The sequence below is a fragment of the Physeter macrocephalus genome, chromosome 18 (assembly GCF_002837175.3).
Source record: "Physeter macrocephalus isolate SW-GA chromosome 18, ASM283717v5, whole genome shotgun sequence".
Classification (NCBI taxonomy): Eukaryota; Metazoa; Chordata; class Mammalia; order Artiodactyla; family Physeteridae; genus Physeter; species Physeter macrocephalus.
This window is the reverse complement of record NC_041231.1, coordinates 42,258,152-42,285,198: the sequence shown is the minus strand read 5'-3', so window position 1 is coordinate 42,285,198 and position 27,047 is coordinate 42,258,152. Positions and strand designations below refer to the sequence as shown.

At 56.2% G+C, this 27,047-nt stretch overlaps 1 protein-coding gene across 1 annotated transcript in view; it reads left to right on the top strand.

Moving 5' to 3' along the window:
- Positions 1-10,970: 10,970 nt before the first annotated feature.
- LOC102993151 (voltage-dependent calcium channel subunit alpha-2/delta-2) overlaps positions 10,971-27,047 on the top strand; it is a 74,179-nt gene continuing 58,102 nt past the window's right edge. The window contains exons 1-3 of the mRNA XM_028479492.1: positions 10,971-11,028; positions 19,934-19,959; positions 20,065-20,181. Of these exons, the coding sequence (XP_028335293.1) occupies positions 10,971-11,028; positions 19,934-19,959; positions 20,065-20,181 (201 nt within the window). The remainder of the gene's footprint in view (positions 11,029-19,933; positions 19,960-20,064; positions 20,182-27,047) is intronic.

Sequence of the window (27,047 nt, the reverse complement as noted above, 5' to 3'; positions counted from 1 at the left end):
GGGGACTAGAGGTCTAGCAGCCACCATGGCAGGGCTTTCTTGAGCCTCTGTAGCCTGGCCAAGGGTTTGGCAATGGTGGAGGCAGACAGCATGTCTTAGGTCACGTTCGTGGGAAACAGGCTCTGAGACGCTAAGGTCTGCACACAGAAGGTTTATTTCGGGGGGAGGGGCTGCTCTGAGAAACACTTTTAAGGGGATGTGTGGAGCAGGCCTGGGCAGGGAAAGAAGCTGACCACAATGCAGCTGAATGGAGGTCTCACCGAGCCCTGTGGAGAGCTCTGGGGCTGGAATGGCTCCTTAGAGCTGTCCTAGATTGAGGCCAGGGGTCCTGGCTTTTGTACCCTGCACTACCTGGTCACTGGAGCAGGCTGCTCCTGGGGAGGGGGCATAACCATGCATGGGGTGTCTCCCTTTAGTCAGGGGAGAGTCCCAGATAGGCTCAGCTGTGGGCCATCAGCATCTGGCAATTGGAGAATAAGCACTAATCCTGAAGGGGGACTTTCAGCAGTACCCACAACAGCCCACCTCTTGAGTCACCTGGACCCTGAGCTTCATATAGTAAATTTTGTCCATGTGGGAGCTCACTTGCTCTAGAATTCCGGTTGTTCCCTTTTCCTGGGAAACTTGCAAACAAACTGTCTCCAACACAGAGGCCACAACTGGTATGCATCCTCTCCTTCCTTTACCACCCATCCTAGATTCCCTTCACCCTGACCCAGGCCCTCATCCCTGGTGGGTCTGAGCCCCTGCCCATCACGCCCTTCTCGGGCCATGGCTTATGCCCTTGTTCATCCTTCATTAAAACTAGACAGGGGAGTACCAAGAGATGCCCCAGTGAGTCACCTGGGTGTCCAACATATTTTTCCCTGTCCCAGCATCTCTTGATAATGAGAATCAATTATTATTCCATGACTGCTGCTCTCTTGGCCTGAGGAACCTAAAGTGACAGGCCAGTAGCATATTTTTCTCTCTGATGCTTGTGCCCTTCTCACTAACACAGTCCTTCTCACTTTGGTAAACAGTGTTCTCTGGGCCCTTCCACGGAACATGGTCATGAGAGGTTTTCTGGCCTTTTGTGGTAGAACTACTCTGGTATGTCCACTTGTCTAAACCTTTGATCCCTTTCTCAATTTTGCTATGGGAGTTCTGGCATTTCAACTTCTCTTAGTGTGGGCCATTGCTTTTTTCAGGTTTCCAACATCTCTTCGGGTCCTTTCTGGGGTGTTAGATTCTGTATCATGAGAAAGTGCTCTCACATCAATTACCTCTCCCATATCCAACCTTATCTTCTACTGTCCTTGATCCAGCAACCTCAGGATCCAGTCATGCTGTTGGCTAGATACTATAGTACCTTCAGGACATAGTCCTTTTTTCTTCCTTAGCAGGCCCAGTGCTTCCTGGGGTTGGTGGGTTGGTTATGTTGTGACTTGATCCTAGTTTTTGGTCTGGTGGGTGGGAAGGAGGGGAGTGTGTTGTTTTGTAACATGGAGGCCTCTTCATCTTTAAGCAAGGGGGGGTCCTAGCCTTTAACAAGGAGCGGCCACTTCTGTAGGCTCAGAGAGTTTAGGGCAGGTTTCAAGGTTCTCGAGTGCAGTGACCCAGATGCCCCCACCTCACAACTCAGGGACCCATTCCTTCCCAATCAGGGTCCTGACCTTGAGTAGCCAACCTGCTGAGATTGAGGCTGTAACTCCCTCTGGATCTTTGCCACTCTTCTAATTAAGTCCTGTGCCTGACCCTCAGCTTTTGCTGCCTCTGGCTGCAAGAGATGAGACTCTTTTTATATCCTACCAAGGGGGCTTCTAACTTTCACACTTCACCTTAAATTCGTGATTAATCACACTCAGCCTTCCATTGTCTCTTTCCAAAGCACTGATAGCCCTCAGCAACAGCCATCCTATTCCATAGTCCTTATAATTACACTTCCCTGAAATTCTCAAAACCTGAAATATTGCACCCATCCATAGGTATCCCATTTCAGTTCACGATGTGTGAACGTTTGATCAGTTGTACCTTTATTACACACCAGGATCGTCAGCGCTCCACCGACCACCGTGGTGAGGCCCTCAGTGCCATTAGGACAGCTCCCACTTAAGAACTGGCTTCCTGGGACCACTCCCAGCACCAGCTGTAGCAAGGTCGGGTCCCTGGAATCAGACTCTGAGATGGAGGTTTGTGTGCAGATGTTGGTTGGTGGAGTACTCTCAGGGACCACACCTGTGAGGGACAAAGGAGGCAGGATTGGGCAGCAGGAGAAGTTTGGCTGTGATGTAACAGAAGCCATAACAGAGGCCTCAGCCAATTCCCCATTGAGCACTGGAGTGGCCTCACCCCTCAGAGTCGTGCCTGATTGAGGCGGACCTTTGTACTCCTCCACTTGACCTGTGTGTCAGGCAGAGCGCGGTTGAGGCAGCTCCCTTGTGCTCAGGCCATAGCCTGGGCAGGGACTCAGTTGAGAGCCGTCAGCAGGCAGCATCTTGGCTGCTGGGGGAGTGAGGGCCTCGTCCCGATGGGAGGGTCTGGGCGGCACACCACAGCGTCCACGTTGTGGTGCCTCACACCTCGGATCCTGGTTCTGGTTGTGCCTCTTACCAGCTGAGACCTGGGGCAAGTCCCAAGAGCTCTCTGAGCCCAGTGCCCCTCCTGTAAATGGGGCATTGCCAGGCCCCCACCTCCTGGGACTTCAGGGATGGGATCTGAGGGTGGCTCAGATTGGTGAGAGCACCAAGACTACACACGTGTGGCAGGGCCAGGGCCAGTCACCATCCAAGTGGGGGCTCAGGGCTCAGGGACCTCCAACCCCTGGAGCCACCAGGCTCCCCGCCTTCTCCCTTGACAAGGAAACCAAGGCCTGGGACCGCCCAGGTTTGGAGAAACGGGAAATGTGGGCTAAGTCTTCACTGTTGATAAAACCTCATCAGGTTTGACTGGCTCCTGGCAATGAGTGAGATCAACCCGGCACTTGGTCAGGGGCTCAGGGGTGAAAATACTGTTTCCTCTGAAGGGACAAGCAGAGGCTGTCTGCTCAGCCTATTCAGTGAGTCAATAAATTAGTGGCACATAGAGGCAGCCTGGGTTCTGGGGGCTGGACTCCAGGATAACGGGTATTATTTGTTCAACAAAGTGACCAGAGAGTAGGTGCCATTAGGCATCTAATAGAGGGGGATAAAAGCGATGATGGGACTAGCAGAGGCAGCTTGGCTGTTCATGGCTGGCGGGGGTACTAAGGGCCAGCAGGCTTTGGACGAGAAGACCTTGCAGAGGCCATGAAGCTGGTCACTTCTATTGAGGCCTCTGTAGGCCAAGTGGCTCTGGGCCCACCACAAATGACTCCTCACTTGCAGGGGCGCCATGCAGGTTGGGAGATGGCTCAGAGGCCGTTCCCATGTCCAGGGTCTCTGACCCTGGGCCACGTTAGCCAAGAACACCCATGATGTCAGCTGTGTGGCTGGTGTGTTGGAGCCTGACTGTGGGGGCAGGCGCCTCAGAGTTGTGGCTGAGGGCAGGGAGGAGATGGCAAGCAGAGAGGAAGGGAACGTCTGGGATGGGCATGCACGTGGCGGGCATGCCTTTTAAAACGATCATCAGCCTTAGTGTTCCAACAGCCTCTTTCACTTTGTAAAAGCCTTTTCTTTTGAAAAATAAAAGAAGATTGGAGGCAAGTACAATATTTGGCTGTGGCGGCTGCTAATTTGGCACTGAATGTCACCTCCGCTTTTCTCTTCCCTCATGCCAAGTGCTCCTTCCCTGGCTCTGGGTGGGTGGGCGGGGTGATGGGGGTGCAGGGCGGGCTCCCGGAGCCTCTTAAGATGCGAGATTCATTTCCTTAAACACACATTGTCTCACTCCAATTTCACGTCCGAGCAGTTCTGGCAAGGAATTAGCAGCCCCTGGGAGAAAGCGGGCAGGTTCTATTTACACGGGGTGGGGGCAGGCTGGGGGGATATAGGGGTGGCAGTGCAAGCAGGGGGCTTGGGGCTGTTTGAACAGGGAGTCCCCAGAGGACCTGGGTCAGGGCCTGCCTCGCCTGGCCAGACAGCTCTCGAAGGGAGCCAGGCCGATCCTCTGTCAGTATGCAGAAATCCTGCCCCATTTGAAATGTCCTGAGTACATGGAGGAGGGAGACTATATAATGATTTGGGGGCAAATTGAGGATATCAAGCTTTCAGGTCAGAAAGGACACTTAAGACCATTTGGTCCAACCCCTCATCAAACAGGACTTTCTGAGACCTGGGTGCCAACTTCTGCTGACCCCCTCTGTGAGGGGGGCTCACTCACTAAGTGGAGGCCGCCCTTTGCTTTGAGTAAGGCCCCTGGACCTCTCCTCGACTTGGCTTCTCACCTCGGCCTACGGGTTTCCTCTGTGGCCCTTGCGAGCTTAGGCGGCTACAGTCCTGTAGCTGTGTGGGAGAAACAGCCCCCTCCGTGGGTGGCCCCCGGGACCCAGCGTCAGGTCCCTCCCCATCCTGGTCAGTCCTTAGGGCACAGGCTCCCACGCCACAGGCCTCCCCCGAGCCCGGCCACTTCTTTCTTTAAGGCGTTCAGGCTGTTGTGTGTGTGGTGGTGATGGTCTTAAGGAGGAGTCAGGAGGGCGATGCTTCAACCTCCCTCCTCAGTGGCACCCTTCAGACAGCGTGACAGCAGCCCAGGTGATTAGGGAATTCAGGCCCCCTGTCTGGGTTTGTTTGGGGATGTCTTCCAAGGCTGGGGCTGCCCTTTTATGCCCTCCCCCTGCCCATACCCACAGTCACCCCCAGCCCTCACCTGCCCCCACCTCTGGGGAGTCTCGGCACTGGGCTGGGCACCCCCATAGATGCCAAGTCAGAGCTGAGCCTGAGGAGTACTGTGGGGAGGTGGCCTGTGCCCCAGCTCTCCTGGGCAGCTGCTCATTCATCACCTTTTAGAGGGGAGACCTGCTAATTTGTCGGCCCATTAGCTGGGCACAAGTAGCATATGGACCCGGTTCCTGTTGCCCTCCTTCTGCCTGCCTCGGACAGCATCATCTGGACTCACTGCACAGCCCAGTTCAGGTTTGTATTGTGGCACGGGTTTGGGGGCACCATTTTGCCCCAAGGCTGAGCCCTTTGGTGAGGCAGCCAAGGGTTTAGTGGCTCTTGGCTTCTTCAACAAATCTACGTTTGGAGTTAGTGACAAAGCCTCTCTAAGCCATGAGCTGAGAAGGGCCCTGCTTTCAGGAAAACTGGGCTTTATTTTTAGTGTTCAGAGAAAGATAATTTTTTTCTCACCCACTATCAGTAAGGAGATCAACTGTTTTCATGGTGCTTCTGCATCCTCTTGTCTGTGGGTGGGGGTGGGCAGGAAGGACCGCCTTGTCTGCTGGTTCCATCGTCACTCCCCACGCGCACAGAAGGGAATGTGTGCCCTGGAGCTCTCTCTAATGCAGCCTGGCATCGTCGTCAAGAGGGGTCTCTGTGTCTGTGGGGTCAGTGACTGGCAGGAGGCACCAGCCCAGTATGGCCGGCCTGAGTCTGAATGGGTGACCAGTGCTGGGCTCCAGTCCCTCTGAGACGATGGTAAGATGGGCAGGGGACTGGGTCTGCTCAAGGACATCCGGGCCTGTCACATGCACATAGATGTTCCTGAGGCCTACTGTGTGCTGCACTTGAGCAGAGGGATGCAGGGGACTCGGGGCTGCACTCAGGGAAGGATGCATCCCACCTCATTCACAGCGAGCTTTCCACCCACACGCACGTGTGCCTGGACACACACCAGGACATGTGTTTGCGCATGCATTGCACACACACAGCAACACTATTATCCTTCCCATGTGCAGGCTGGTGAACACTTGTGTATACACACCCCACCGTAAACTACACGTGATGCCTCCCAACATACACATATGGACCCACACTCAGGCACATACACTGGCATCACCTGGATTTATGGCAGGAGATAAATTTGCAGTTTAGCAGCCCTAAACTGCTAGCTCTATAAACTCAAAAGAGCCTGATAGCCGGGTCTTCACAGCGTGTTGGCAGCCCAGCAAAGCATGGGACCATATAGGAGGGGGTTCCCAGCCAGTTTAGCAGGCCAGCCCTCTAGGGCAGAGTATACCCAGGCCCAGCTGGCAAAGGGACCTATGCTGGGACTGCCTGTGCCAGGCAGGGGCCAAGAGGCAGGACACCACCTTGCGGCCTTGGCCTGAGGCATCTCCAGTGCTCCCCAGAGGCCCTAGGATGCGGGGAAGAGACAGCGACTCAGAGGGGTCCAGGCCCTGGGGTCAGGTTGGAGGCTAGATTGTGCATATGGCAGGGGCAGTCCTGTAGCCATGAGGAACTGGCTGGTCTGGCATCTTAGCCTGGTTCAGGGTCTGAAGGAGGGGCCTTCCTGCTTGGACCCCTACGAGGCACCGGAAAGAGCAGAGCTGAGCCATGTTCCAGTGGGGGTGTGGTAGGGCAGGGACCATAGCTGCATTCTAGAGAGGCTCAGAGTTCCCCAAGGCTCCATGGTGTCTGGGGCAGGGGAGAGGCCTGGGGCGTGGAGTTCTGGGCAAGCAGGTGGGGAGGCTGCCTACCCTAGTGTACAGGCAAGAAAACCAGAGGGGCTAAGGTACGCTCAGACACCTTCAAGGAACAGTGATTGAACAGGGCCGATCCTGATTGAACAGGCCTCTTGCCCTGATCTTACCCTGCAGGCCACAGGAAGAGGGCCAACTGGAGTCTGTCCCCAAGATCCTTCCCCAGAACCTCAGATGACCTGGGCTCAGAGATCCTACTTGGGGGGAACCTCTCAGTAGGCCCCCTGTGAGGGGTCTCCCAGCAGGTGCAGTGGCATAGGTAGGAGTGGGGTAGGAGGAACATAGTTTTCCAGTTCTCTCCCTGCTAAGGAGGAAGTAGGGCCACCTTACATAATTGGGGCAATTTGTTCTGCTCTTGTCCTCCTGGCATCGTTGCCCTCACTGCCTTCTTGCTCAGGGAGCCCTCGACAGAGCTGGAAGCTCAGGCATCACTCCCTCCTGCTGGAGGTTGCTGAGCAGAGGACGCGGGAGCCCGGAGCATCTTTGCTGCTAAGACCTGAGGTGCCTAGGCCTGGGGAAAGTGGGGGGCAGAGGGGACAAGGTCATTCCATGTGGAGGGACCCAGGCCTTCTGCCCCCAGCCCACCAGATGACTCCACGGGTTCTCAGAGAGTCCACGCCAGCAGACTGTCCCCCAAGGCCCTGGTGAGGGGTGGGGGCCGGAGCTGCCTCTACCCTGCCACTGGACTTCCCCATCCCCGGCAGCTTTCTTCACAGGCCCTTGTGCCTGGACGATCACCTTTGCTGTTGTTCCCCTGCCAGGTAGGCACTCTCTCGGCCCATCCATTCACAGCCCCCTTCTGGAAAGTCTTCCCTGACCTCCCGAGCACAGAAGAAGTGCCAGTGACTGGAGCCTGGGACTTCCTGGCCCTGCCCTGCTGCTTACCCCTCCCTCTTGGGCCTCAGTTTACCCATCTGTATCCTGATGGGTACAGGATACCCATCAGCCTGGGCCGATGTCTTTGAGAGATGAGCTCTTCAGGGACATTCAAGGCAGGATGAGGTTTGCAAACACCAGACTCAGCTGACCGCCACTGACTTTCATAGCCCTGGCGGCACGCGGCCCCACAGACATTACTAAGGGGGCAGTCAGAGCCGCTTCCCAGAGGAGGGGGCCTGGGGCAGCATTGGGGCTGAAGAAGGTCACAGGATCCCATGGAATGGAGATAAGCTTCTGAGAGGTGGGCACGGAGGTATGGAACAAGGTCTGTGTTCAAGTATGTGGTTAGTCTGTGTCACCGAATCCCAGCTCCACCAATTACTGTCTGCCTCAGTTGCCTCGTTTGTGAAATGGGGACGATGACTGGGGACTATAAGGGTTTGATACTGTGTACGTCTAGCATGGAAGCTCACTTGGTCCCCATTGGTGTTGGCAGTTATTCCTGTGGCAGTCATCACCCCATCAAGCAACCCCCAAAGCTGGGCAGTGAGGAGGTGGCCCACCTGGAGTGTGAGCCCAGGCGCAGTGTTTCTGCCTCCCCTGAGCACAGCACACTGACTTTGAAGTTCGTGGCTGTTCAGACCAAGGGCCCTCGCAGTGTTCACTGGCGTGGCCAAGCACTGGGTCCTGTTTGCACAGTTCATTTGCATGGCAAACATTGAGCACGGTCACGGTGAAGATAAATGTTGGCTGCTGAGGTTCTTGCATTCATGGAGAGCGAACCTGGAGCTGGGGATGCCAAGGATTGTCCCTCTCTCCCCACAGTGAGGTGAGGGGACGCTGAGGTGCAGAGAGGGACCAGGGCCCGCCCAGGAGCCCCAGCTGGGAGTGGGTGTGGGGATCACTAGCCTACCAGCTCTAGGAAACCCTGTGTGGTCACCGCCCTGGAGTTTTCCACCTCTCCTATGAGGGCTCAGGAGAGCCTGTGAATGACGGGAGAGAGTGGGTTCCCTCTGGGCATGTGTCCCCAGCATGTGTGTGTGTCCTCAGTGCATGCATGTCCCTAATGTGTCCCCAATGTATCTTCAGCATGTGCAGGGCCTCAGTGTCTTCATCCTGTTTGTTTGTTTATTTATGCCTCCAACTTATTCTGCAGAAGATTCAAGGGCATTTCACAAGGTTACACAAAATTCAAGAAAAACCTATAAATTGGAAGTAGGAGAAATATAAAAGGAAAACTAGCAGAAGGACTAAGAGAGACCTGGGAGATGCCGACAGAGGAAGTGAGCAAGATAGCCCAGGCGCGGGTGTGCCCCCTCGTACACTCGCTTGGACACTCACCACCAGCGAGGTTCTGGTCCCCACTGCCTGTCAACACCTGACACTCGGGCATTGTGACCAGAGGGAGCCCAGCCCGCCTGGGAATGCTGATCCAGAGGCCACAGTCAGTCAGGCCATACCCTTCCCCCCAGCAAGCCCCTGAGCCCTCCATGCTGTTAGGAGCTTCTCCAGTGCAACGTCCAACAGGAAGATTCAGGGCCACAACCTTCAAGTAGCCCCAACCATCTGGGGCCAGAAAAATCTCACTGCTTAAAAACATTTCAGATGGCTGCAGACCACCTTCTGAGGTGCAGATGGAAACCCACAGAGACTCACCCAGGCCTGGGGCTGCTGGGCATCCAGTGACAGTGGATAGGTCCGTCTGGGCTGGGGTGCTTTTTCTGGGACCCTAAGTGTGAAGCATGGACAGGATCTGCAGGCAACTTCCTGGGCACTGGGTATGAATGTGGTGAGGTTGATGCATGAGCTGCTGTGTGAGGTCAGGCACGTGTACCTGGAACTATAGTGAGCACGTGGGTAGGGGGTAGGGCCCTGGGATGACCCTGCCCCAAAAGGAGCCCTTGATACCATGGGAGGCTGCAGCCACTCCCAGGCTTACCTCCATCTCTGCCTTTATCCTGTGTACCTGACATGCCAAGATCCGGTGTTTTCATGAGAGCAGCCAACCCGAGGACTTCTTGTTGTGATTGGCGCTGTCATTATTTGGCAACATCTTCAGCAGCAAATCTCAGCAGCAAAGGGCAGACTTCCAGCCTATGAGGCCTGGAAAGTCAGGCCCTGCAGGACAGTGTGGGGCAGGGAAAGCTCTCAAGGCCTCGGGAGCAACCCTGGAAGGAGGCCCCATGAGAAGCCAGCAGCACCTTGCATCTGACCTTTCATCTTTTAGGAGCACCCCACAAAGCCTGGCTGAGGAAGCTCAGGGCTGTGTGGGCACTGAGGGTGAAACCTCGGGCCATGCCACATGGCTGGTAAAGAGCAGGGCAGGGATTCAGACCCACGGCTTTTTAGCCAGTTCTCAGCTGTGAGTGCAGGGGACTCGGGGGTGGGAAGGTCTCCCCTTTGGACAGATTTTGACCTTCCTGGTATTTCAGTTTCCTCATCTATGAGATAAGAAGGGTGCCCTCCTGGTGCCCTTGTCACAGCTAAGGGAGAGAGATGGATGAAGAAAAATCTGATGAGGCCCCCCCCACCCAGGAAACCCCCCTGGGGACTTTTGAGGAAAGGTTGGTTTCTGGCCACTGTGGAGTCCCTGAGATCCCTGCCCCAGCCCCTGAAGAGGGTTGCCCACCCTGGGCTATCAGTGCTAGGAGGGGTGGAAAGGAGGTGATGCGGGCAGAGGAAGCCGACTTTGTCCTTTGCTCCCTGGCCTTCGGAACTGTGCCTCAGGCCCTGCCTCAAATCCATATCATGAGGGTGTTTGTGGGGGTAAATTTCTGCCAGCTCTGGGCTGAAGGACAGTCATCTTAGATGAGATCTTGATAACAACTGGATCTGTGAAATGAGTAGGAGCCCTCCTTGGCCCACCAGGGGTCTGCTGGAGCCTCTGTCCACCCTGGCTCCCAGAGCCCTCACCCCACCCTGCCAGTACTCTTGCTCCTGGGAGTGGAGAGACCGGACCTTACAGAGCCGAAGACAAGAGACTCAGAGGTGAAGGGGTCAAAGAGGCCAGATGGCAGGCCAGTGCCCAGGCCCTGGACTCTCTCCTGGGGCTGTTGTGTCAGGGAGAGGGCAGGGTCTGTGTCTAAGACCACTCTGGGCCAGGGCTGCTCAAGGTAGTGACCCAGGTAAAGGGCAGACTGGGCTTGTCTGTGGGGGGGGTGGGATGGAGGGACCCTGGAGCCTGGAACTGATGACAGGGGCCTGAGGAGCCCAGTGTCACGGGCTCCTGCACTCACTGCCTACAGTCTCCAGCCATTTTCCCCACCTGCCAGAGCCTTGCTTTCTTCAGCTGTAAAGTGAGGGCAGTAATTATACCTGCCTTTTAGGATTGTTATGAGGATGATTCAGTGGGTTATGCGCTAAGCCCTGTCTGACCACATGGGCCTGGGGGTGCCTGTCATCACCATCCTCATCCTTCTGCCGTTGAGAGGCTGAGGAGTCCTGGGGGAAGAAAGGCAGGGCCACTGGGTGGGGAGGCAGCAGGAGGGAGCCGAGCCAGGGTGGGCGGCGAGGGGGCCCAGACGCAGGCACAAACAATCTGTTTCCCGTAAACATGGGCGCCCACACCAGCCGGCGACACCCGGCGACTTCTGCGAGTTGGGAAAGTGCGGGTATGTTTACTCACACTCCCCCGTGCCAGCTGGCATGCTGGGCACAGCTTCCCTCCCAGCTGCCTCAACAGCCGGCGGCTCCCAGATCAGGGAGGGGGAGCAAGCGGGGCCCCCGGATCTCGCCTGTAGTTTGATTCACTTTGGGCTCACCCCCTCCGCAATCCTGATTCTATCCTGGACCAGATCAAGAGGACAGGGGGCCCTGAGAGTCTCCATGGCAGGTCCACCTGGCCAGGCCATGACACAGTTCCCCTGCTGTCCAGGATTACCTGAGTAGACAAAGGCGTGAAGGCCGGGACCGTCCAGGGACCCTGTTGAGTGTAGGCAACAGGTATCCCTCTAGTGGGGTCCAGGCCCCTGTCCCTCCCCCAAATCTGGCTGCCTTCTCAGAAAGTGCTTCCCACTGGGGTGTACACAGCACCGACACCTCAGTCCACCCAGAACTGATGGTGTGCACATTGCAGGCGGGAGCTGTTGCAGGGCTCCTAGTGCCCCATGGGCCCTGGGATGCTGGGGGCTCCACATCTCAGTTTCTCTGCTCTGGGAAAGCCTTGTCTGAGCTTGGCAGTGGCAGCTGCAGGAGCTGCATGCACCTTCCCCATGAGGTCAGGGCAGACTTTTGGCTGGGAAGGAGTCTTCGTGACACGGCACCACCCCACCACCAGGCCTGGGTCAAGCACCTTGGATTCAAGGAGTGTTGGGAACTTGAAGGAAGGGGCTCAGAGAGGGGGCTTCTTAGGTAGGCACTAAGCAGCCCATGCTCGAGCTTTAACTTCTGACCTTGGAGCTGGGTGGTGGGTGACGGAGACCTGACCGTGAAGCATTTGCTTTTGAAGTACACAAGCGTGTGCCCCGTCCCCAGCTCCCATGGACTTGGCCATCTGGCATTGTCACCCCTGTGGGATGTGGACACCCCTGTCAGATTCCTTTCTCCCCTCCCACCTGTCCCCAAATAGCCCCTTGACCACCAAGGGAGCCAGAACCTGGAGAAGATAGAGTCACAGACTGCAAGCTTCATGTAGGCATACAGCCATGGGAATGCTGTTATTTAATGATGGCAGCCTAGAGTCCAGCTACTGTGCAGGGTGACCATGGGTGAAACCCTTCTCAGCATCTCTGACAGGTGGGTTTGCATATTTCCTGTGATGGGGAGCTCACTATCTATCCAGACTCTGCTCTTAGAGTTTGAGAGCCTCGAGTGTGAGAAAGTTCCTCCAGTTTCCTCTGAGCTGGAATATGCCTCTCTCCCCACAGGCACCATCAGGAACCTCAGCGTACTGCCCTCAGGAACCTTGCCTCTCACTCTCGGAGCTGGGTAGAGGCCAGGACACTCTCACCTATATATACAAGCCTTAATACTAGAGGCCACGTTCCAATCAGGTCTGGAATAACAGGTGGATAATCAGGATTGCCACGGTTTTAAAGTCAGTTTAGAAATTCACATCTGTTTCAGAGGAGCAAACACTGACCACGCCTAGGAGTGGGCCACGCATCAGCGCCCCCTTGTGGTGGGTCATTGCCTTGCCCCAGGGCCAGCGTGGGACAGGGCCTTGCAGAGGTGGGGGGTCTGCATGGAGGCAAGTGCAGAGAGGTTGGCACAGACTGGCCCTAGCTCAACTCGGAGGATTTGGTTTATTGTTTTGTACTGGGTTGTGTGTCTTTTGAAAAACAAAGAGACTGAGCCCTTTTATGACATGGATTTTACAGTGTAACGAGGCAGCGTAATTTCCCATTCTCAGCAGCAAGTGCACTTTTTACACTAATTGCATAATTAGACATAATGTACTAATTGCGGTAATGGATGACAGTCAACTAAACTTTAACTTTAAAAACAGGGAGGCGTTGCTGGGGGTGGCGGTGGGGGCTTTGTGCCCCTGTGAGTTTTTCAAAAGGAATCTGCTGGTGAAAACTCCTAGCAGCTTCCTCTTAGGAGCCAAGTGGCCATGGAGCCACCAGGGCCTTCTCACCTTGTGAGCTAGGCTACACCCCCTCCGTCCCTGAGGACCCCCCCTACTCCACCCCCCGCCACCTGGGTATCTACCTCCCTTCCGGTCGGAACCTGTCCCCCCAGCTTCCCTTCTGCCCCCCCACAGCCCCTGTGCTCCTGCCACTGAGCAGTCCATTCCCTCCTCCCAGCCCAAGGGCACCTGCCATTACTCCTGCCTAGAGTCCCTTATCCCCCAGTCACCCCCATGTCTGTCAGACTCCTGCGCAGCCTTTCAAACTCTGCTTAGATGGCCTCTCCCCTGAAAAGCCATCTCAGTCTTTTCCTTCACACCCCCAGCCCCCGCCCTCCCCAAGCAGGCCAGTCTCACTCGCACATGTCTCCTGCACACCTCTCCCCACTGCCACCTCTCTGCCATTAGCAGTCTGAATGGACATCTGTCCCCTCTGGTGGTGAGTACCAGGAGGGCAGGGACAAGGTCTGGTCCATCTCTGCTGCCCCAGCCTCAAGAGACCCCAACAAGATCCTGTGGCATGAACATGAGTGCCCCAGTGGGGATGTAAGGACATGGGGTGGGGGTGGGGAGGAGATGGGGCCATTTATGGGCCGCCAACCCAGGAGGGCCACATCCTCATCTGCTCCTGAAAGCCAGGTCAACACTGCCTTTGTGTCCTCCATCACAGCCCATCATGGGCCACATTGCAATGGCCTGGGTAGGCATCTGTGACCCTCTCTAAACAGAGTGTTCATTCTAGAAAATCCCTATTCAATATGAAGGTTAGTTATTAATAATGTGACAACCAGCATCACAATATACAAACCCTGCTTGTGACGTGACACCACATGTAGCTAACTAACTGTGGAGCCAGCCCACCACAGGATGGTGGCAGGGTGGCATGGCCACGTGGGACCCTAACGTGGCAGCTGGTGATTGTCAGCAGCTGACGAAGCATGCAGCCGAGTGGGCCATAACCCACAGCCTGTGCGCCAACTGTGTGCTCTGAGGGCTCTTGGGGCCCCTTGCCCTTGTCCTACTGTAAGCCCCACACCAGGTGGGCCAGAGAAGGGCCACAACCCCTGCCCCAGGGAACTTTCTGCTACACACACAGTCCAGGGCCTAGTGTGTCCCTGGAGCAGCTGGGTCAGGGTTTTCGTGCACCTGCTATGAGCAGCCCCAAAGGAACTGGGTTGTGGGGCTCAAGGTTGGTTGGGTGTGGGGAGCGTCCAGGATGTGCAGCCTGTCCTGGATCTGACCTGACTGCTCTCAGTGGGAGGGTCTGCAAGTACCTGGCTACTCCATCCACCCTGTGGTCTTCAAGGGTGATTATTAGCAGCTATGTCAATACCCTTGATTTTCCCCACGAAGGCAGGAGACAGGGGCAGCAGCCTGGTGGGAGGGCAGGGGCCAGCATTGCCCTGACTGACTGGGGTCCCTGAGCTTGTCACTACCAGTCCCTCCATCCCTCCACCTCCCTCTTGGCCCAGCTCAGGATCTCTGGGCCACCGTGAGCCCCCTATCCTCCCACTTAAGGCTCCCCTGATCCCTGGCACAAGTGTACCCCTTATAGCAGCTGGCCCTTGTCTCCAACTCCAGATCCTGTGGCCACTCCAGTGCTTGCCCATGCAGGCCGGCCTAGGGAGGCCAGCCCACCATCTCTAGGGACTTGTTGACATGAGGGCTGGGCAGTTAAAACTCCTACCAGCTGCTCCTTTCAATACCAGGGACCAGACACTGAGACATGGCTAAAGGGGGCTGGAGAAGAGCAAATCCCCCAGGAAGGTCATATCATGGGGTTCAGCTCCCCCCACCTTTCCTGTGCCCTGCTCAGCACCCTGGGCAGGGGAAGGGGACAGAATGCTGAAGCAGCCAGATGAACCCCCAGCTGAGCTTGGGCCTTTGAGGAGACAGGCAGCAGCAGGGCCCAGCCTGCATCAAATCTTTCTCGTTCCATTTTCTTTCTGATTTAATTTTCCAGAGATTAGGGCCCGTTCACCTTCGCTGCAGAGAGGAGCCTCGCACGCGTGCCTGTTTTTACTCCCAGGGTTGGGTGGTTGGTTAGTTGATCAGGCTGGTTCTGCTGGTCCTCCCCCTCCTCCCCTCCAGAATGGCCCTCCTGCCTTCCACGGGCCTCAGGCTTTCAGCATCACTCTGGGTCCCCCAGGCCCCTTTCAGGCCCCCCACATTCCCAGCTGATACCCTGTGCCTCACCTTCAAGTTTGGGGATAAATGCAGGGAACTGGACTGCACAGAGTGTGACCTAAAGCAAACACTTTGGATAAGACAGACTATTCTTACCTGAGCTCTGCCGTGTAACATATCCTCTCTGGCCCTCGGTGTCCCATCTGCTAAACGGGTGTGATCAGAATGGTCCTTCCTCAGTGGTTGTACATCAGCGAGGTCAAGTTTGTGAAGCACCTGCCCTTAGGTGGCTAGAGCCATCACTTGGCAAACAGGGCTGTATCTGCAGCCTCCACAGTCCCTCTTCCCTCCTTTCCCCTCCTCTCCCTTGACGTCCTCGCCCTGCTTTTCGTCTCCATTTCTCCCACCTTCTAACCTGGGCAGGTTAGGTGCTGGCTTAGGTCCAGGCCCCACTGCTGCTGACCTTCTGGGACTTAGCAAAATGCCTCAACAGTCTGATGGGGGCCTGTCCAGGTCACTGGTTCTGGGGCCTTTTGTCTCCTCTGGTGGCTGTCTCTATGTTCAGGTGCCTCAGACCTTATTCCCCTCCCAGTCAGGACTGTTTGGAGCTGTGAGGATGAGGCTGGCTCCATCTGCCCCTGCAAGCATCCAAGCTTCCTGTCCAAGGTAACTGTTCCTCCACGTGTCCTCCATGCTCACCTCCCCCTTATGTAGGGACACCTATGGAAGCAGGAGGCTAGGCAGAGGGCCTGGGGACCCTGACGAGGCCTTGGCCCCCACAGGCCCTGGAAATTCCGAGGCCCAAAGGCAGGTTGGCCAGACATGCTGCCTAACAAAAGAATTACTAGACCTGAGAGAGGGTTGGGGTAGGGGGCCAACAGTGCGGGGGGTGGGGGACGTTGCAGGAAGTGGGTGGTGGGGAGATGAGAGACATGGAAGGACAGGTCTTGATAACTGGTAGGGGGTGCCTTCAAGGGGAGGAGGATGCCCGGGCGAGCGCTGGCCATAGGTATACGGTACAGGATGGGGGAGCCAGTAACTCCTGGGAACGAGGAGCTGCAAACGGCCTCCTGAATTATCCCTCGGGGCCTCAGCTGCCGCTGCTCTCCCTGTTCCTGTTCCTCAGCCCCTCTGTCGCTGTGTCTCCTGCCCTCCCCCACGTGTCCACCTGGCTCCAGCCAGCCTGTCCCCTAGTCTGCTGCCCTGTGCCACTACCATTCCCCATCTCTCTCATGGCTGGCATGGAGCTGTCACAACCTGTAGACCTGCTGGCCCCTGTTTCTCTCCTTGGTCCAGCTGCCTGTGCAGAGCCGGGGGCCACGCAGGCTGTGCTGCTGTGGGGGCCATTGGGTTTTTCCAATTGCCTCTCTGGGCCGAGGACACCAGCGGCATGCAGTCCTGCTGTGGTTGTTGAGGTCCTGCCCCCGGTGCACCCTGGCCTTCCTGTTGCTTCCAAGCTGACCCCAGGGACCAAGGCTAGAGGCTGGGGTTGAGGGGAGCCAGCCCTGGCTATGCCCTGGAGCTGCCCTGGGCTCTCCTGGGCTTCCTCCTGGACCTGCAGGTAGAAAGCACCTCCTCGGACCACATCAGTGGAGAGATGACCTATCCCCCAGTGTGGGACCATCTGCTGGGCTGTGTCATTTGGATCTCTGGGACACAGGGTTCAGCTCAGGGCCCCACCCCAGAGGACAGGGACAACTGGAGCAGGTCGGGGGGAATGTTGAGAGGGGTGAGGCACCTGGCATGGAAGGATCGAGGGCTGTTGCATCTCAAGGGCTCATTTGTGATTGGGGGACAGGCTTGGCTAGTAGCTCAACCAGCCTCTGCAGTTCTGGAATTCTGCCCTCATCTCACCAGAAACTCCTTCAAGCCCATTTCCCTACCCTCACTCGGGAGGATTTAGATAAGCGGGGAAAGGAGGAAGGGAAGTAGGCACAGCGTAAGCAAAAGTGCAGCAGTGGGAATCAGCATGGGCTAGGGACCCAGAGGCCTGCCTGCAAGTGCCAGGTCAGTGAGCTGGAGAGGCCTCGAATGCTGGCACCAGGGCCCAGCAGAAGGATGTCATGGTGGGTCTTTGGGTAGACCCAGGAAGAAAGCATGGCAGACGCAGCCCCAGGTTCCAAGGGACGGCACACCTGCAGGCAAAAGTGGTGGAGTCAGACCTAGGTCACACTGGCTCCAGAGCTCTGCTCCTGAACATGGAATTGGGCATATGCATTGGCTGAGGATCCACTGCACACAGGCCTGGTGCCTGGGGAGAGATGGAAGGGAGCTGGCCATGGCTGTACACTATCCATGGTGTCCCTGTGTCTAGACTCCCCTGTTATCACCACCAGGGCCGAGGCCAAGGTGCTGGGGACAAAGACAGGATAGCTGATGGAGGGGGTGCTGTCCAAGGAGGCCCTGGGTGGGGCTGGAGGGGTACAGACCCAGGGAGACCAAGGCTGCCTACCCAGGAATGGGAGCCGATGACTTTGGATCCTAAGTGTGCAGATCTAACCAGGAGAGAGTGGAGGCAGGGAGAGGACTGTGATTCCTTCTGCAGAATTCTGGTGATCCTAAACAATAGCAGTCGTGACAATAGTATAGGCTTCTCATGGCATGAATCTTTTGGTCCTTGGTCCGCCTGTGAGGGGAGGACCGCCATTCTTTCATTTAATAGATCGGACACTGAGGTTCAGAGATGGGGTAATTCTTAGCAGGGTCCCTGCTTCCAAGCCCTTGCATCAACTGTCAGGGTCCTCGGGTGTGACCCTGCCACCTGGAAACCCACTCCTTCTGCAGCCCCTGAGCCCTGGTTCAGTCACCATGCCAGGTTGCAATGGGCGTCCTGGACCCCGAGGGGAAGGACCCCCAGGTTCCCTAAGGAGAGTTGTCAGGAGGCTGCATGGTCCAGCCTCCAATACTAGGGCTGCCGCCACTATGGACAGCCCTGATTGGGGCACCTGGGAATGACCTTGACAGGGGAGTCAGTTATGAAAACTTTATCCCCTGCCCTGAGAAGCCAGGTGGCTGCGCCCCCTGCTGACGCCAGTGGGCCGCAGTGTGCTCAGCCGAGGTTTCAGCCAGTGTGGCTGAGACGAGGCCTCATCACACCCAGGGGCAATGGTCCAAGATTGGGAAAGGGTGTATTTTTAATGTCTTGAAACCTGGGAAGAAGGTGTCAGGGAGGATGGGTGACTGGTTTTTCCACTCACAGTCGTGTGGCCTTGACCTGTCCTCTCCTATTTCTGAGCCTCGGTTTCCCCAACTGTGGGCACCAGGCTCCCTGCATTTCTCAGTGATCCCCAGGGTCTGACCCCTCCTTGGCCTCAGCCTCCATCGCTGTCTTCCATCCAGGGGCCTCTGTCCTGAGGCAGGCCCTGGGGGGCCCAGGGAACAGCCTGGCCTGGTGCCCACTTGGGGCCTCCATCCTCCCTAGCCGTGTAGCCAGGCCTGCGACTCGCCCTGTAATCGCTGCTTCTCTGTGGGAAGGAGCGACTTCACCACAAATTATTTTGTTCCAAGAGAAGGACAAAAAGAAAAGAGAAGCCGGGAGGGATGGGGGGCGGTGGGGGGAGGAGATTGCCTGAGCCAGCTTTGAGCGGTGCTTTAACCCTTGGACTGCCAGGCGCTGGGTGGGCAGCAGAGCAAGGGCTCTGGAGGCACCTGGTCCCCCACCTCCTCCCCCTGTCAGATGCCAGAGGCCTTTATCTCCCCTCCTCTGGCTGTTACTCTACCGACCTTATCTCCCCTGCCTGTCTGTCTCTCATCAGCGGCCTCTCCCACCTCCTTATCTCCTCCTCATCACCTCCTCTTTGTGTCTCTCCACATCCCTCCACTTCTTCACAGCCTGATGGCAGTCTGGTGGCAGCAGCTCAGTTGTGGCGACCAGCCTGTGACCTCTGGTGAAGGAGCCAGCTTGCAGCACGGACTTCCTGGGGTAACCTGGATGGACACATGGACTCATTCAGGCTCAGAAGCATATGCAAGGGTGTGCAATGCATACACACACATATGCACACACGCATGCACGTGCACACACACATGCACATGCACACACCCAAGACCCCAGCCATGAACAAAGACGCCCACAGAAACCTGCTTCTACAATTCCCATACAGCGCCCAGGCTTTATCTAGTGGCCCTAACCCCACCCACCCCAACACTCAGACTCGTGCACACAGGTGGATGTGCGTTGAGCCATAACACACACATTCACACATGCAGATGCAGACTGTCAGATTTACACTGCCAAGTGCATGTGCGCACAGGCTGACCCCACCCCCCCCAAGGAAGAGGGAGGGGGCAGATTCATTCCCCCCATATGCCTCTTCCTCCCTGGTCCCTGCCCCCATATTCTGCGCCCAGAATGACAGAGGAGCCCCTAGGGGCATCCAGAGCTCCAGCAGTAGTTTCCGCAAATGCCCTGAGGGAGCACCAGCGAAAGGGGGCATGGATTCCTGAGCCTGTGTGGAGAGGTGGCTGCGCGTGTGATGCATGTGTGAGCGTGTGGGTTTATGTACACACGTGGGTGTGAGAGCGTCTTCTTGTTGGTATGTGGTATACAATGTGTGTCTGTTGGCTCCATCTCCCCCCGACACCCTGCCTCCCATCCAGCCCCCCCTCCCCACTCTGCTGCTCTTAGCCACCCTGAGCTGGTCAGGGAGGTGCTGCTTATGGCCCCTGGAGGAGGAACCCTGAGTCCCAGAGAAGGTGGCGACAACCTTGTGCCACCAGACACACACAGCCAATTCAAGTTGTGGAGCTCATGGCCTTGCATTTCTTCCAAGTCTATCAGAGCACTGGGCCTAACCCCACACCTCCCTGTTCTCTCTCAGTGGCCAAAGCCAGGGTTGAGGTGGGGGTGAGGACTGTTCTGTGGTGAGCTATGCAGAGAGGGTATACGGGCACCATGACATGGGAATGTGGGACCACCCTGGCCTCACCCCAGGCTTCTGCTTCTTTCCAGATCTACAAAGACAACAGGAATCTGTTTGAGGTGCAGGAGAATGAGCCTCAGAAGTTGGTGGAGAAGGTGGCGGGGGACATTGAGAGCCTGCTGGACAGGAAGGTGCAGGCCCTGAAGGTAGGTGCGGTTGTTTAGGTTGAGAGAAGACCAGGCAGAGTGGCCTGCACTGTGAGGGCAATGTCCCCACCCACCATGAACACACAGCCCTCCTGGCCCTCTGAATTCAGGCTGGGCCATCACTGGCAGAATGTGCCACGTGGACTGTGGCAGCTGTGTCAGGAGCAGGATAGTTTCATCTGGAGTAGGCTGCGTAAGTGGTGACCTGGGGCCTCGGGGGCCCTGTGTGGGTATGATGGCAGGCCCCACCTCTCCCTTCTGTTGGGAAGGTGGGCTGCAGGCTGAGGCGGAGGGAGTGTGGAGGGCCCTGAATGCCTTGCAGAGAAGGCTAAGGCCACACGATGCTGGGATCTGGAGCTCCAATTCTGCCCACGATTTCTCCGCCTCCCTCTGGGCCTTAGTCTGCCCATCTATACTGAGTGTGCCTGTGAGCTCCAAGGCACCATGGTCCTGTGAGATTACAGGACCTGCTGGTCCACCCTGACTGGGTCTATGAAGCCCACAGACCCCGGTACTCAACCCACCCCAGGGAGAGCAGGTGGGAAGGGGCTTCTGGAGATGCAAGGTGCCCTGGGCATGTGTGCAGTAAGCAAGGGAGGGGGGTTCAAGCTTCCCTCAGATCAGAGGCATAACTGCCATTGCCCAAGCCTGTGTCAAAGAGATGAGTCCAATTAAAAGGAATGAAGTAGTGATACACATGACAACATGGATGAACGTGAAAACTACACTAAAGGAAAGAAGCTTGTCACAAAAGACCACCTATTGTGTGATCCCATTTCTGTGAAATGTCCACAATAGGCAAATCCATAGAAACGGAAAGTACATTAGTAGTTGCCTAGGGCTGGAAGGGAGGGGATAGGGAGTGACTGCTAGCGGGTACAGGATTTCTTTTGGGGGTGATGAAGATATTCTAAAATTAGATTGTGGTGATGGTTGCACAACTCTGAATACACTAAAAAAAAAACACTGAATTGTATACTTTATGTGGGTGAATATTACGGTATCTCAGTAAAGCTATTTTTTTTTTTAATGAGCAGGGCCTCACATGCCATGCCCAGGCTCGGGCCAGAGGCCTGGCAGGGTCAAGTCAGAGCAGCCAAACCCCCACCACATCCAGGCCCAGGGAGGGAACTGTGACCCCCTTCTCCAGGAACTGGGCCCTACTCTCCCCCTGAGATCCACTGCCTGCCCCTGTGTGAACTGGGATCATGGACTAAGGAAATGCTGGCCTCCTGGGACCAGAGGAGGTGGGCCCTGAGGGCCTCCCACCCAGTGTGGAGCCGGAGGACCCAGAGCTGGGCCCAGCCTGACCTTGGGGATCTCCTAGTCACAGGTAGGGACAGTTGGGGGAGTGAACTGTCATGGGGAGGAGGCAGAGCCAAGCCTTCAGCTGGGCCGGCCATCCCTGTGGGGGTCCAACAGTGTCCCCCTCGTTGTAGGAACCATCTGCTTGCCTCACGCAGCCAGCACGCCATGTCCCACCTCCTTGCCTTTCCTAGAACCGGGCACCACCTGGACACTCTCCCCTCCTTTCTCTCGTTCTCTGTCTCTTAGTCTCTCTCTCCCTGCTTCATTCCAGACCCCCTGTTTGCCCACTACTTCCTTGCTTTGCTGCGCCCCCCAGCCCAGGGCACAAAGTACAGGCCACCAGCCCTGAACTTGTGTCGAAACCATCTGATAGATTTGGGAAGGGGCACCCTTCATGCCTTTAGGCCTGCCTCCCACCCCAGCTTCAGGACGAGTTGCCTTGCCAGGGGGTGCTGAGTGGTGGCAATGACAGATGCCCGAGCTGCCCTCTCCATGTGGAGCCCAGGGCCCAGCCCCTGCCCATCCCCTCTGAGCGTCACAGGGCTGGAGTCGTTCCCCAAGCTCCTTTCCCCACTCCTCGAGGAACAGGCAACCCTGACAGCTTGAGGGTGGGGGAACCCAAAGCCCGGGGTCCCGACCCGAACTCTCTCCCTATACCCCACACGGCAGGCTCTGCCCGGTGAGGCAGTGCAGATGTCTCCCTCCTTCCCACTGAGTCTGCAGCCCAGGCACCCGTGGCCTGGTACACAGTTGGTTCTCAAGGGAGGAATGATAGGAAAAGGCATTCACTGATTAGGTACTCAGCGTGTGCTGAGTCTGTCACACGTCATTCTCACAGCAGCCCCCTGAGAGAGACACTGAGACTCGGACATGCCATGCATTAGGCCAGGATATGGCAGAGCCAGGATTTTAACCGTGGTCACTCTGACCCTAAGCCAGGCCCTTGACTGCCCACATTAGTCCAGAGGTGTGCGTGGAGCCTAGCACTTTCCTGGCCAATGAACTTTCCCTACCGCAGCGCCTCCAGCTCCAGGCCCAAAAGATGCTCCTGTCCATATCCCCAGGCGAAGGAGAGGACTGTCCTTTTCCTGCCTTGGTCCTAATTGTTCAAGATGAGCTTTGGTCTTAATTATGTTTTAAATTTGCTTTTAATCAAGTTCTGGCTCTTTTCTCCTTTCCCACATTTGTTTGCAGCCTGAGTACATATGGAGGGAGGAATGTTGGGGGTCTGGACCCCTCCACACTCCAGTGTCCCTCTCTCCCTGGACCCCATCCAGTAATCCAACTTAAATCCCCTTGCTCTGGTCTGGAATTTTAATGTGGGGCTTGCAAGGAGGGAACTGAGCAGCGCAGGACAGAAGTTCATTGTCTCATCTTATCAGGGACAATCAGATGTTTGTAACAGGTTTCTCCAAGCTACACAGAGTGTTTTTCCAGGCCAAGAATCAGGCAGAGCAGGCCAGGTCAGGGACTTTGCAACACAGGCAACCATCATCCCCAAGTCCAGGAAACCTGCTGGGGTCTCAGCTTAGGAGACATGGAGGGAACCTTCTAGAAACTTCTGCTATCCAGGCAGATGGGTCCTCTGAGCCAGGCCTGCTCTGTTAGGGTCTTGAGTCCCAGGAGGGGTAGGGAGGTGACTAAGTTCTTTTTTTTTTTTTTCTTTTTTTGATTATTTATTTTTGGCTGCATTGGGTCTTCGTTGCTGCACGCGGGCTTTCTCTAGTTGAGGCGAGCGGGAGCTACTCTTGTTTGTGGTGCGCGGGCTTCTCATTGCAGTGGCTTCTCTTGTTGCGGAGCACGGGCTCTAGGCACGTGGGCTTCGGTAGTTGTGGCACGCGGGTTCAGTAGTTGTGGCTCACGGGCTCTAGAGCTCAGACTCAGTAGTTGTGGCTCACGGGCTTAGTTGCTCTGCGGCACGTGGGATCTTCCCGGACCAGGGCTCAAACCCATGTCCCCTGCATAGGCAGGCGGATTCTTAACCACTGCGCCACCAGGGAAGTCCCAGGAGGTGCCTAAGTTCTTGCAGCACATTGGAGGCAGAGCTGGACCCAAATCAGTACTCTCCTGTCCTCCTAGCTGGGGCCTCTCTCAGAGCCCCTTTCTCAGAAAAGTCATCTCTAGGTTGTATTCCTTCCTCCATCCACTCTTCAACATTCACGAAAGGCCTACTGTGTGCCAGGCTGGTGCTGGGGATGCAGTGGGAAAGGACAGGCCCTGGTCCTATCTTCATGGAGCTCTCAGTCACATCCCGTCCCAGGCCTTAGTTTCTCCCTCTGTAAAATGGGGACAGGAGACTGTCCCTGCCCAGTACTTCTGGTTTCACAGCTCCAGGAGTCATCATTTATAAAGGCCACAGTGAAAACAGTGTCTCTGAAGGTTGTGCCACCTTCAGCACCATTCCTGGCACCCCTGCTGTGTGGCTCAGGGGAGAGGCCATAGGAGGAGGAGGTGAGGAGTGACCCCAGTGTGGGGCATTCCAGCCTGCTCTCAGGGATAAGGCCAAGGGCAGTGTGGCTCAGTGGGCTTGGTTCCTGGAGAATGGGAAGCCCAGGGCCAGAGCAGCCAGGCCAGAGCAGGTCCTTAAGGGACATCAGTGTGGCAGCTAGAAGCCTGAACTCAGGGACACCCTTTCACCTCCATCCTAAAATAAGCCAGAGGCAGTGAAGAGTCCTGGCTGAGATCCAGGACCTAGAGACCTTGGCCCCTGAGCTCTGCCCTCCACACCATGCCCATGTTTCTCATGTTCCACCTCAGCTACTTCTCACTGTCCCAGGGGCCAAGACCCTTCCAGATGCCATGCCTTTGCACCTTTGCCTTCATGCAGTGTTTTTGTTTTGTTTTGTTTTTTATATATCTTTATTGGAGTATAATTGCTTTACAATGTTGTGAATCAGCTATATGTATGCATATATCCACATATCCCCTCCCTCTTGAGCCTCACCTCTCCAGGTCGTCAGAAAGCATTGAGCTCATTTCCCTGTGCTACGCAGCAGCTTCCCACTAGCCGTCCATTTTACATTTGGTAGTGTATATATGTCAATGCTACTCTCTCACTTCGTCCCAGCTTTCCCTTTCCCCCACTGTGTCCTCAAGTCCGTTCTCTACGTCCATGCAGTGTTTTTAACCCTGTTGGCACATTGGAGTCACCTGCAGGGCTTTTAAATCGTGATGCCCAGGCCCCACCCCAGACCATGTATAGCAGATTCTGTAGGGGTGGGGCTGGGCTTCAATATTTTTCAGTGCTCCACAGACGATTCGGTGTAGATTCAGAGCTCAGGACGTTTCCCCTAAAATGGCAGAAATAATTCCTTCCCACGATTACTGGCCTCTTTCTGAGTGCCTACCAAGTGTGCAGCCTAAGATGAACCAGAACACTTCAGAACTCTGCAAATCGTCCCTACAACACAACTCTCATCCCCATTTTACATCTGAGGCAACAGCCACAGCGAGGTTACACCACTGGCCCCAGGTCTCACAGCAAAGTCAGACTATAGATCCAGGCACTTGGGCTCCAAACCCCAGAAACTGCCCCTCGACACTGCCCTCCTCTGTGCTATCGCTAGTGGCCACATGGCACTTGCTATCCACAGGGGGACAGGGCCAAAGGAAGAGAAGATGGGTCCCCTCTGGCAGGGGCTTGCTCTGGGATGACCTAGTGACCTTGGGCAAGTCCTTTTGCCCCTGCAGCATCTTCCTTGGGCAGTGGAGACAAGACACTGAGCAGCCCTCTCAGCCCACCCCCATGTTGCCCAGATGGATGGGACAGGGGGAGGTACGTCTGTGGCTCTGGTTCTGGGGGCTCCAGTGGGCAGCGTTCCCACCATCAGTGGCCTCTCTGGGGAGCAAGCATCATTTAAAGAGTAAAATTAAAAACCCTTCTGCACACAGCCACCCTGCTTTTGCCACTAATGACCACTTAACCCAATTAAACTGGTGCATTGTTGGCAGTGGCTGGGTCCTTTCAGGAACCGGGCTCTGGGCTGGGTGTTCAGAGGAGCAGGAGGAATGAGCGAGGGAGAGAGCCAAGGGGCCAGGGCTGTGGGACAGAGCCCTCCACCCCACCCCAGTCAAGAGGGAGAACGTTCTGCCTAGCTCTCACTTACTCGCTGCTTCCTTTCTCAGGCTTCGCCTAATGCAGGATTTCTCAGTGTTGGAACTATTGACATTTTAAGCAGGATAATTCTTTGTTGTGGGAGGCTGCCCCATGCATCGTAGGATGTTAAGCAGCATCCTTGCCCTCTACCTGCTAGATGCCAGTGGTACACCACTCCCCCAGTTATAAGAACCAAAAAAGTCCCCACTGGGGGCACAGTGCCCTTTGGTTGAGAACCACAGGTCTAACGGGACAGAGAGATGCAGCCATATTAAATAGAAGCCCCATAAGCAGGGGGACATTGGGGATCTCAGAGAGGTACAGACAGAATAGAGCAGCCCCAGCAGGAGGAAGATCCCTTCACTTCAAGGGGGTAATAGCAGGCTTGGGGCTGGCTGGAGGAGGCATCAAGGATTTGGGGGAAAATGTCGGCACTGGGGGCAGCTGGAGGCAAGTTCAAAGCTGAGTCCACAGATGCATTCGTTGATGGGGGTTGGACAAGTAGATCGGCCCTGGGAAGACATGGCCAGGGGTATCACCTGCTGCCAAGGCCTGGCCCAGAGTAAGAGCCTCATGAACATTTGTAGAACAGATGCCAGGGCTGTGGCTCCAGGCTCTGGCTGGAGGTCAGCCTCTGGGGTCTGACTCCAGACCAGGGAAGCTCTAAACGGCACACTAATGGTGGACAGACAGGCAGAGAATTCTGCCTGCCTCCACCCACCCTTCTCTGGGCAATTAAAAGGTGTTTATGTGGGGCTGGCGGTGGCTTCTGCCCCCTCTCCATTACGAACATTAAGCGATCTTGACCCTTCCACTTTCCTGCTCTTGAAAGGAGCTGCAGACACGTGGAGCCAATTAGGCACGCGCGTGGGCGCTGAGGGCCTGAGCAGCCTTTTCTCCCTGATTGCAGCGTTTACGGCTGATTATTCTCCCCTCACCCAAACAGCGTCTCCGCATCCTGGCAAGGTGCCACTGCCACCCAGAGGAGGCAGCTGGGGCCCCCAGGGATGGGGGAGCGTTGAATTAGTGAATGGGCATCCACTGAGTGCTGATTGTGTGGGAGCCCTTGGGCACCCCTGCCTGAGAGCGACCACTCAGGAATTGGGGTCAGAGGGAGCCCCTTGGAGGAGCCTGCCTGCCTGGGTCCACTCGCCATACACTCCAGGGTCCTGGGGCTCATCATGAGCTTTGAGTAAAGATGCTACTCCCAGCAGCTGGTGGACGTGCATGTGGGACGGCCTCCCCTTCCTGCATCCCTACCAGGTGGCTGAGAACCCAGAGACCCCTCGAAGTCCCCTCGGCTGAGCTGGCAGGACAGGGAGCTGGCCTCCCTGGAAGACAAAGAGGAAGACAATGCAGGAGGGGCATGGCTAGGGAGTGGCCGAGGATCCTCAGGGAAGATATGTCATTCCCTCCTCTTTGCCCACCTGCCCGAGCTAGTGGGGGTCAGGAAGGGCTGAGC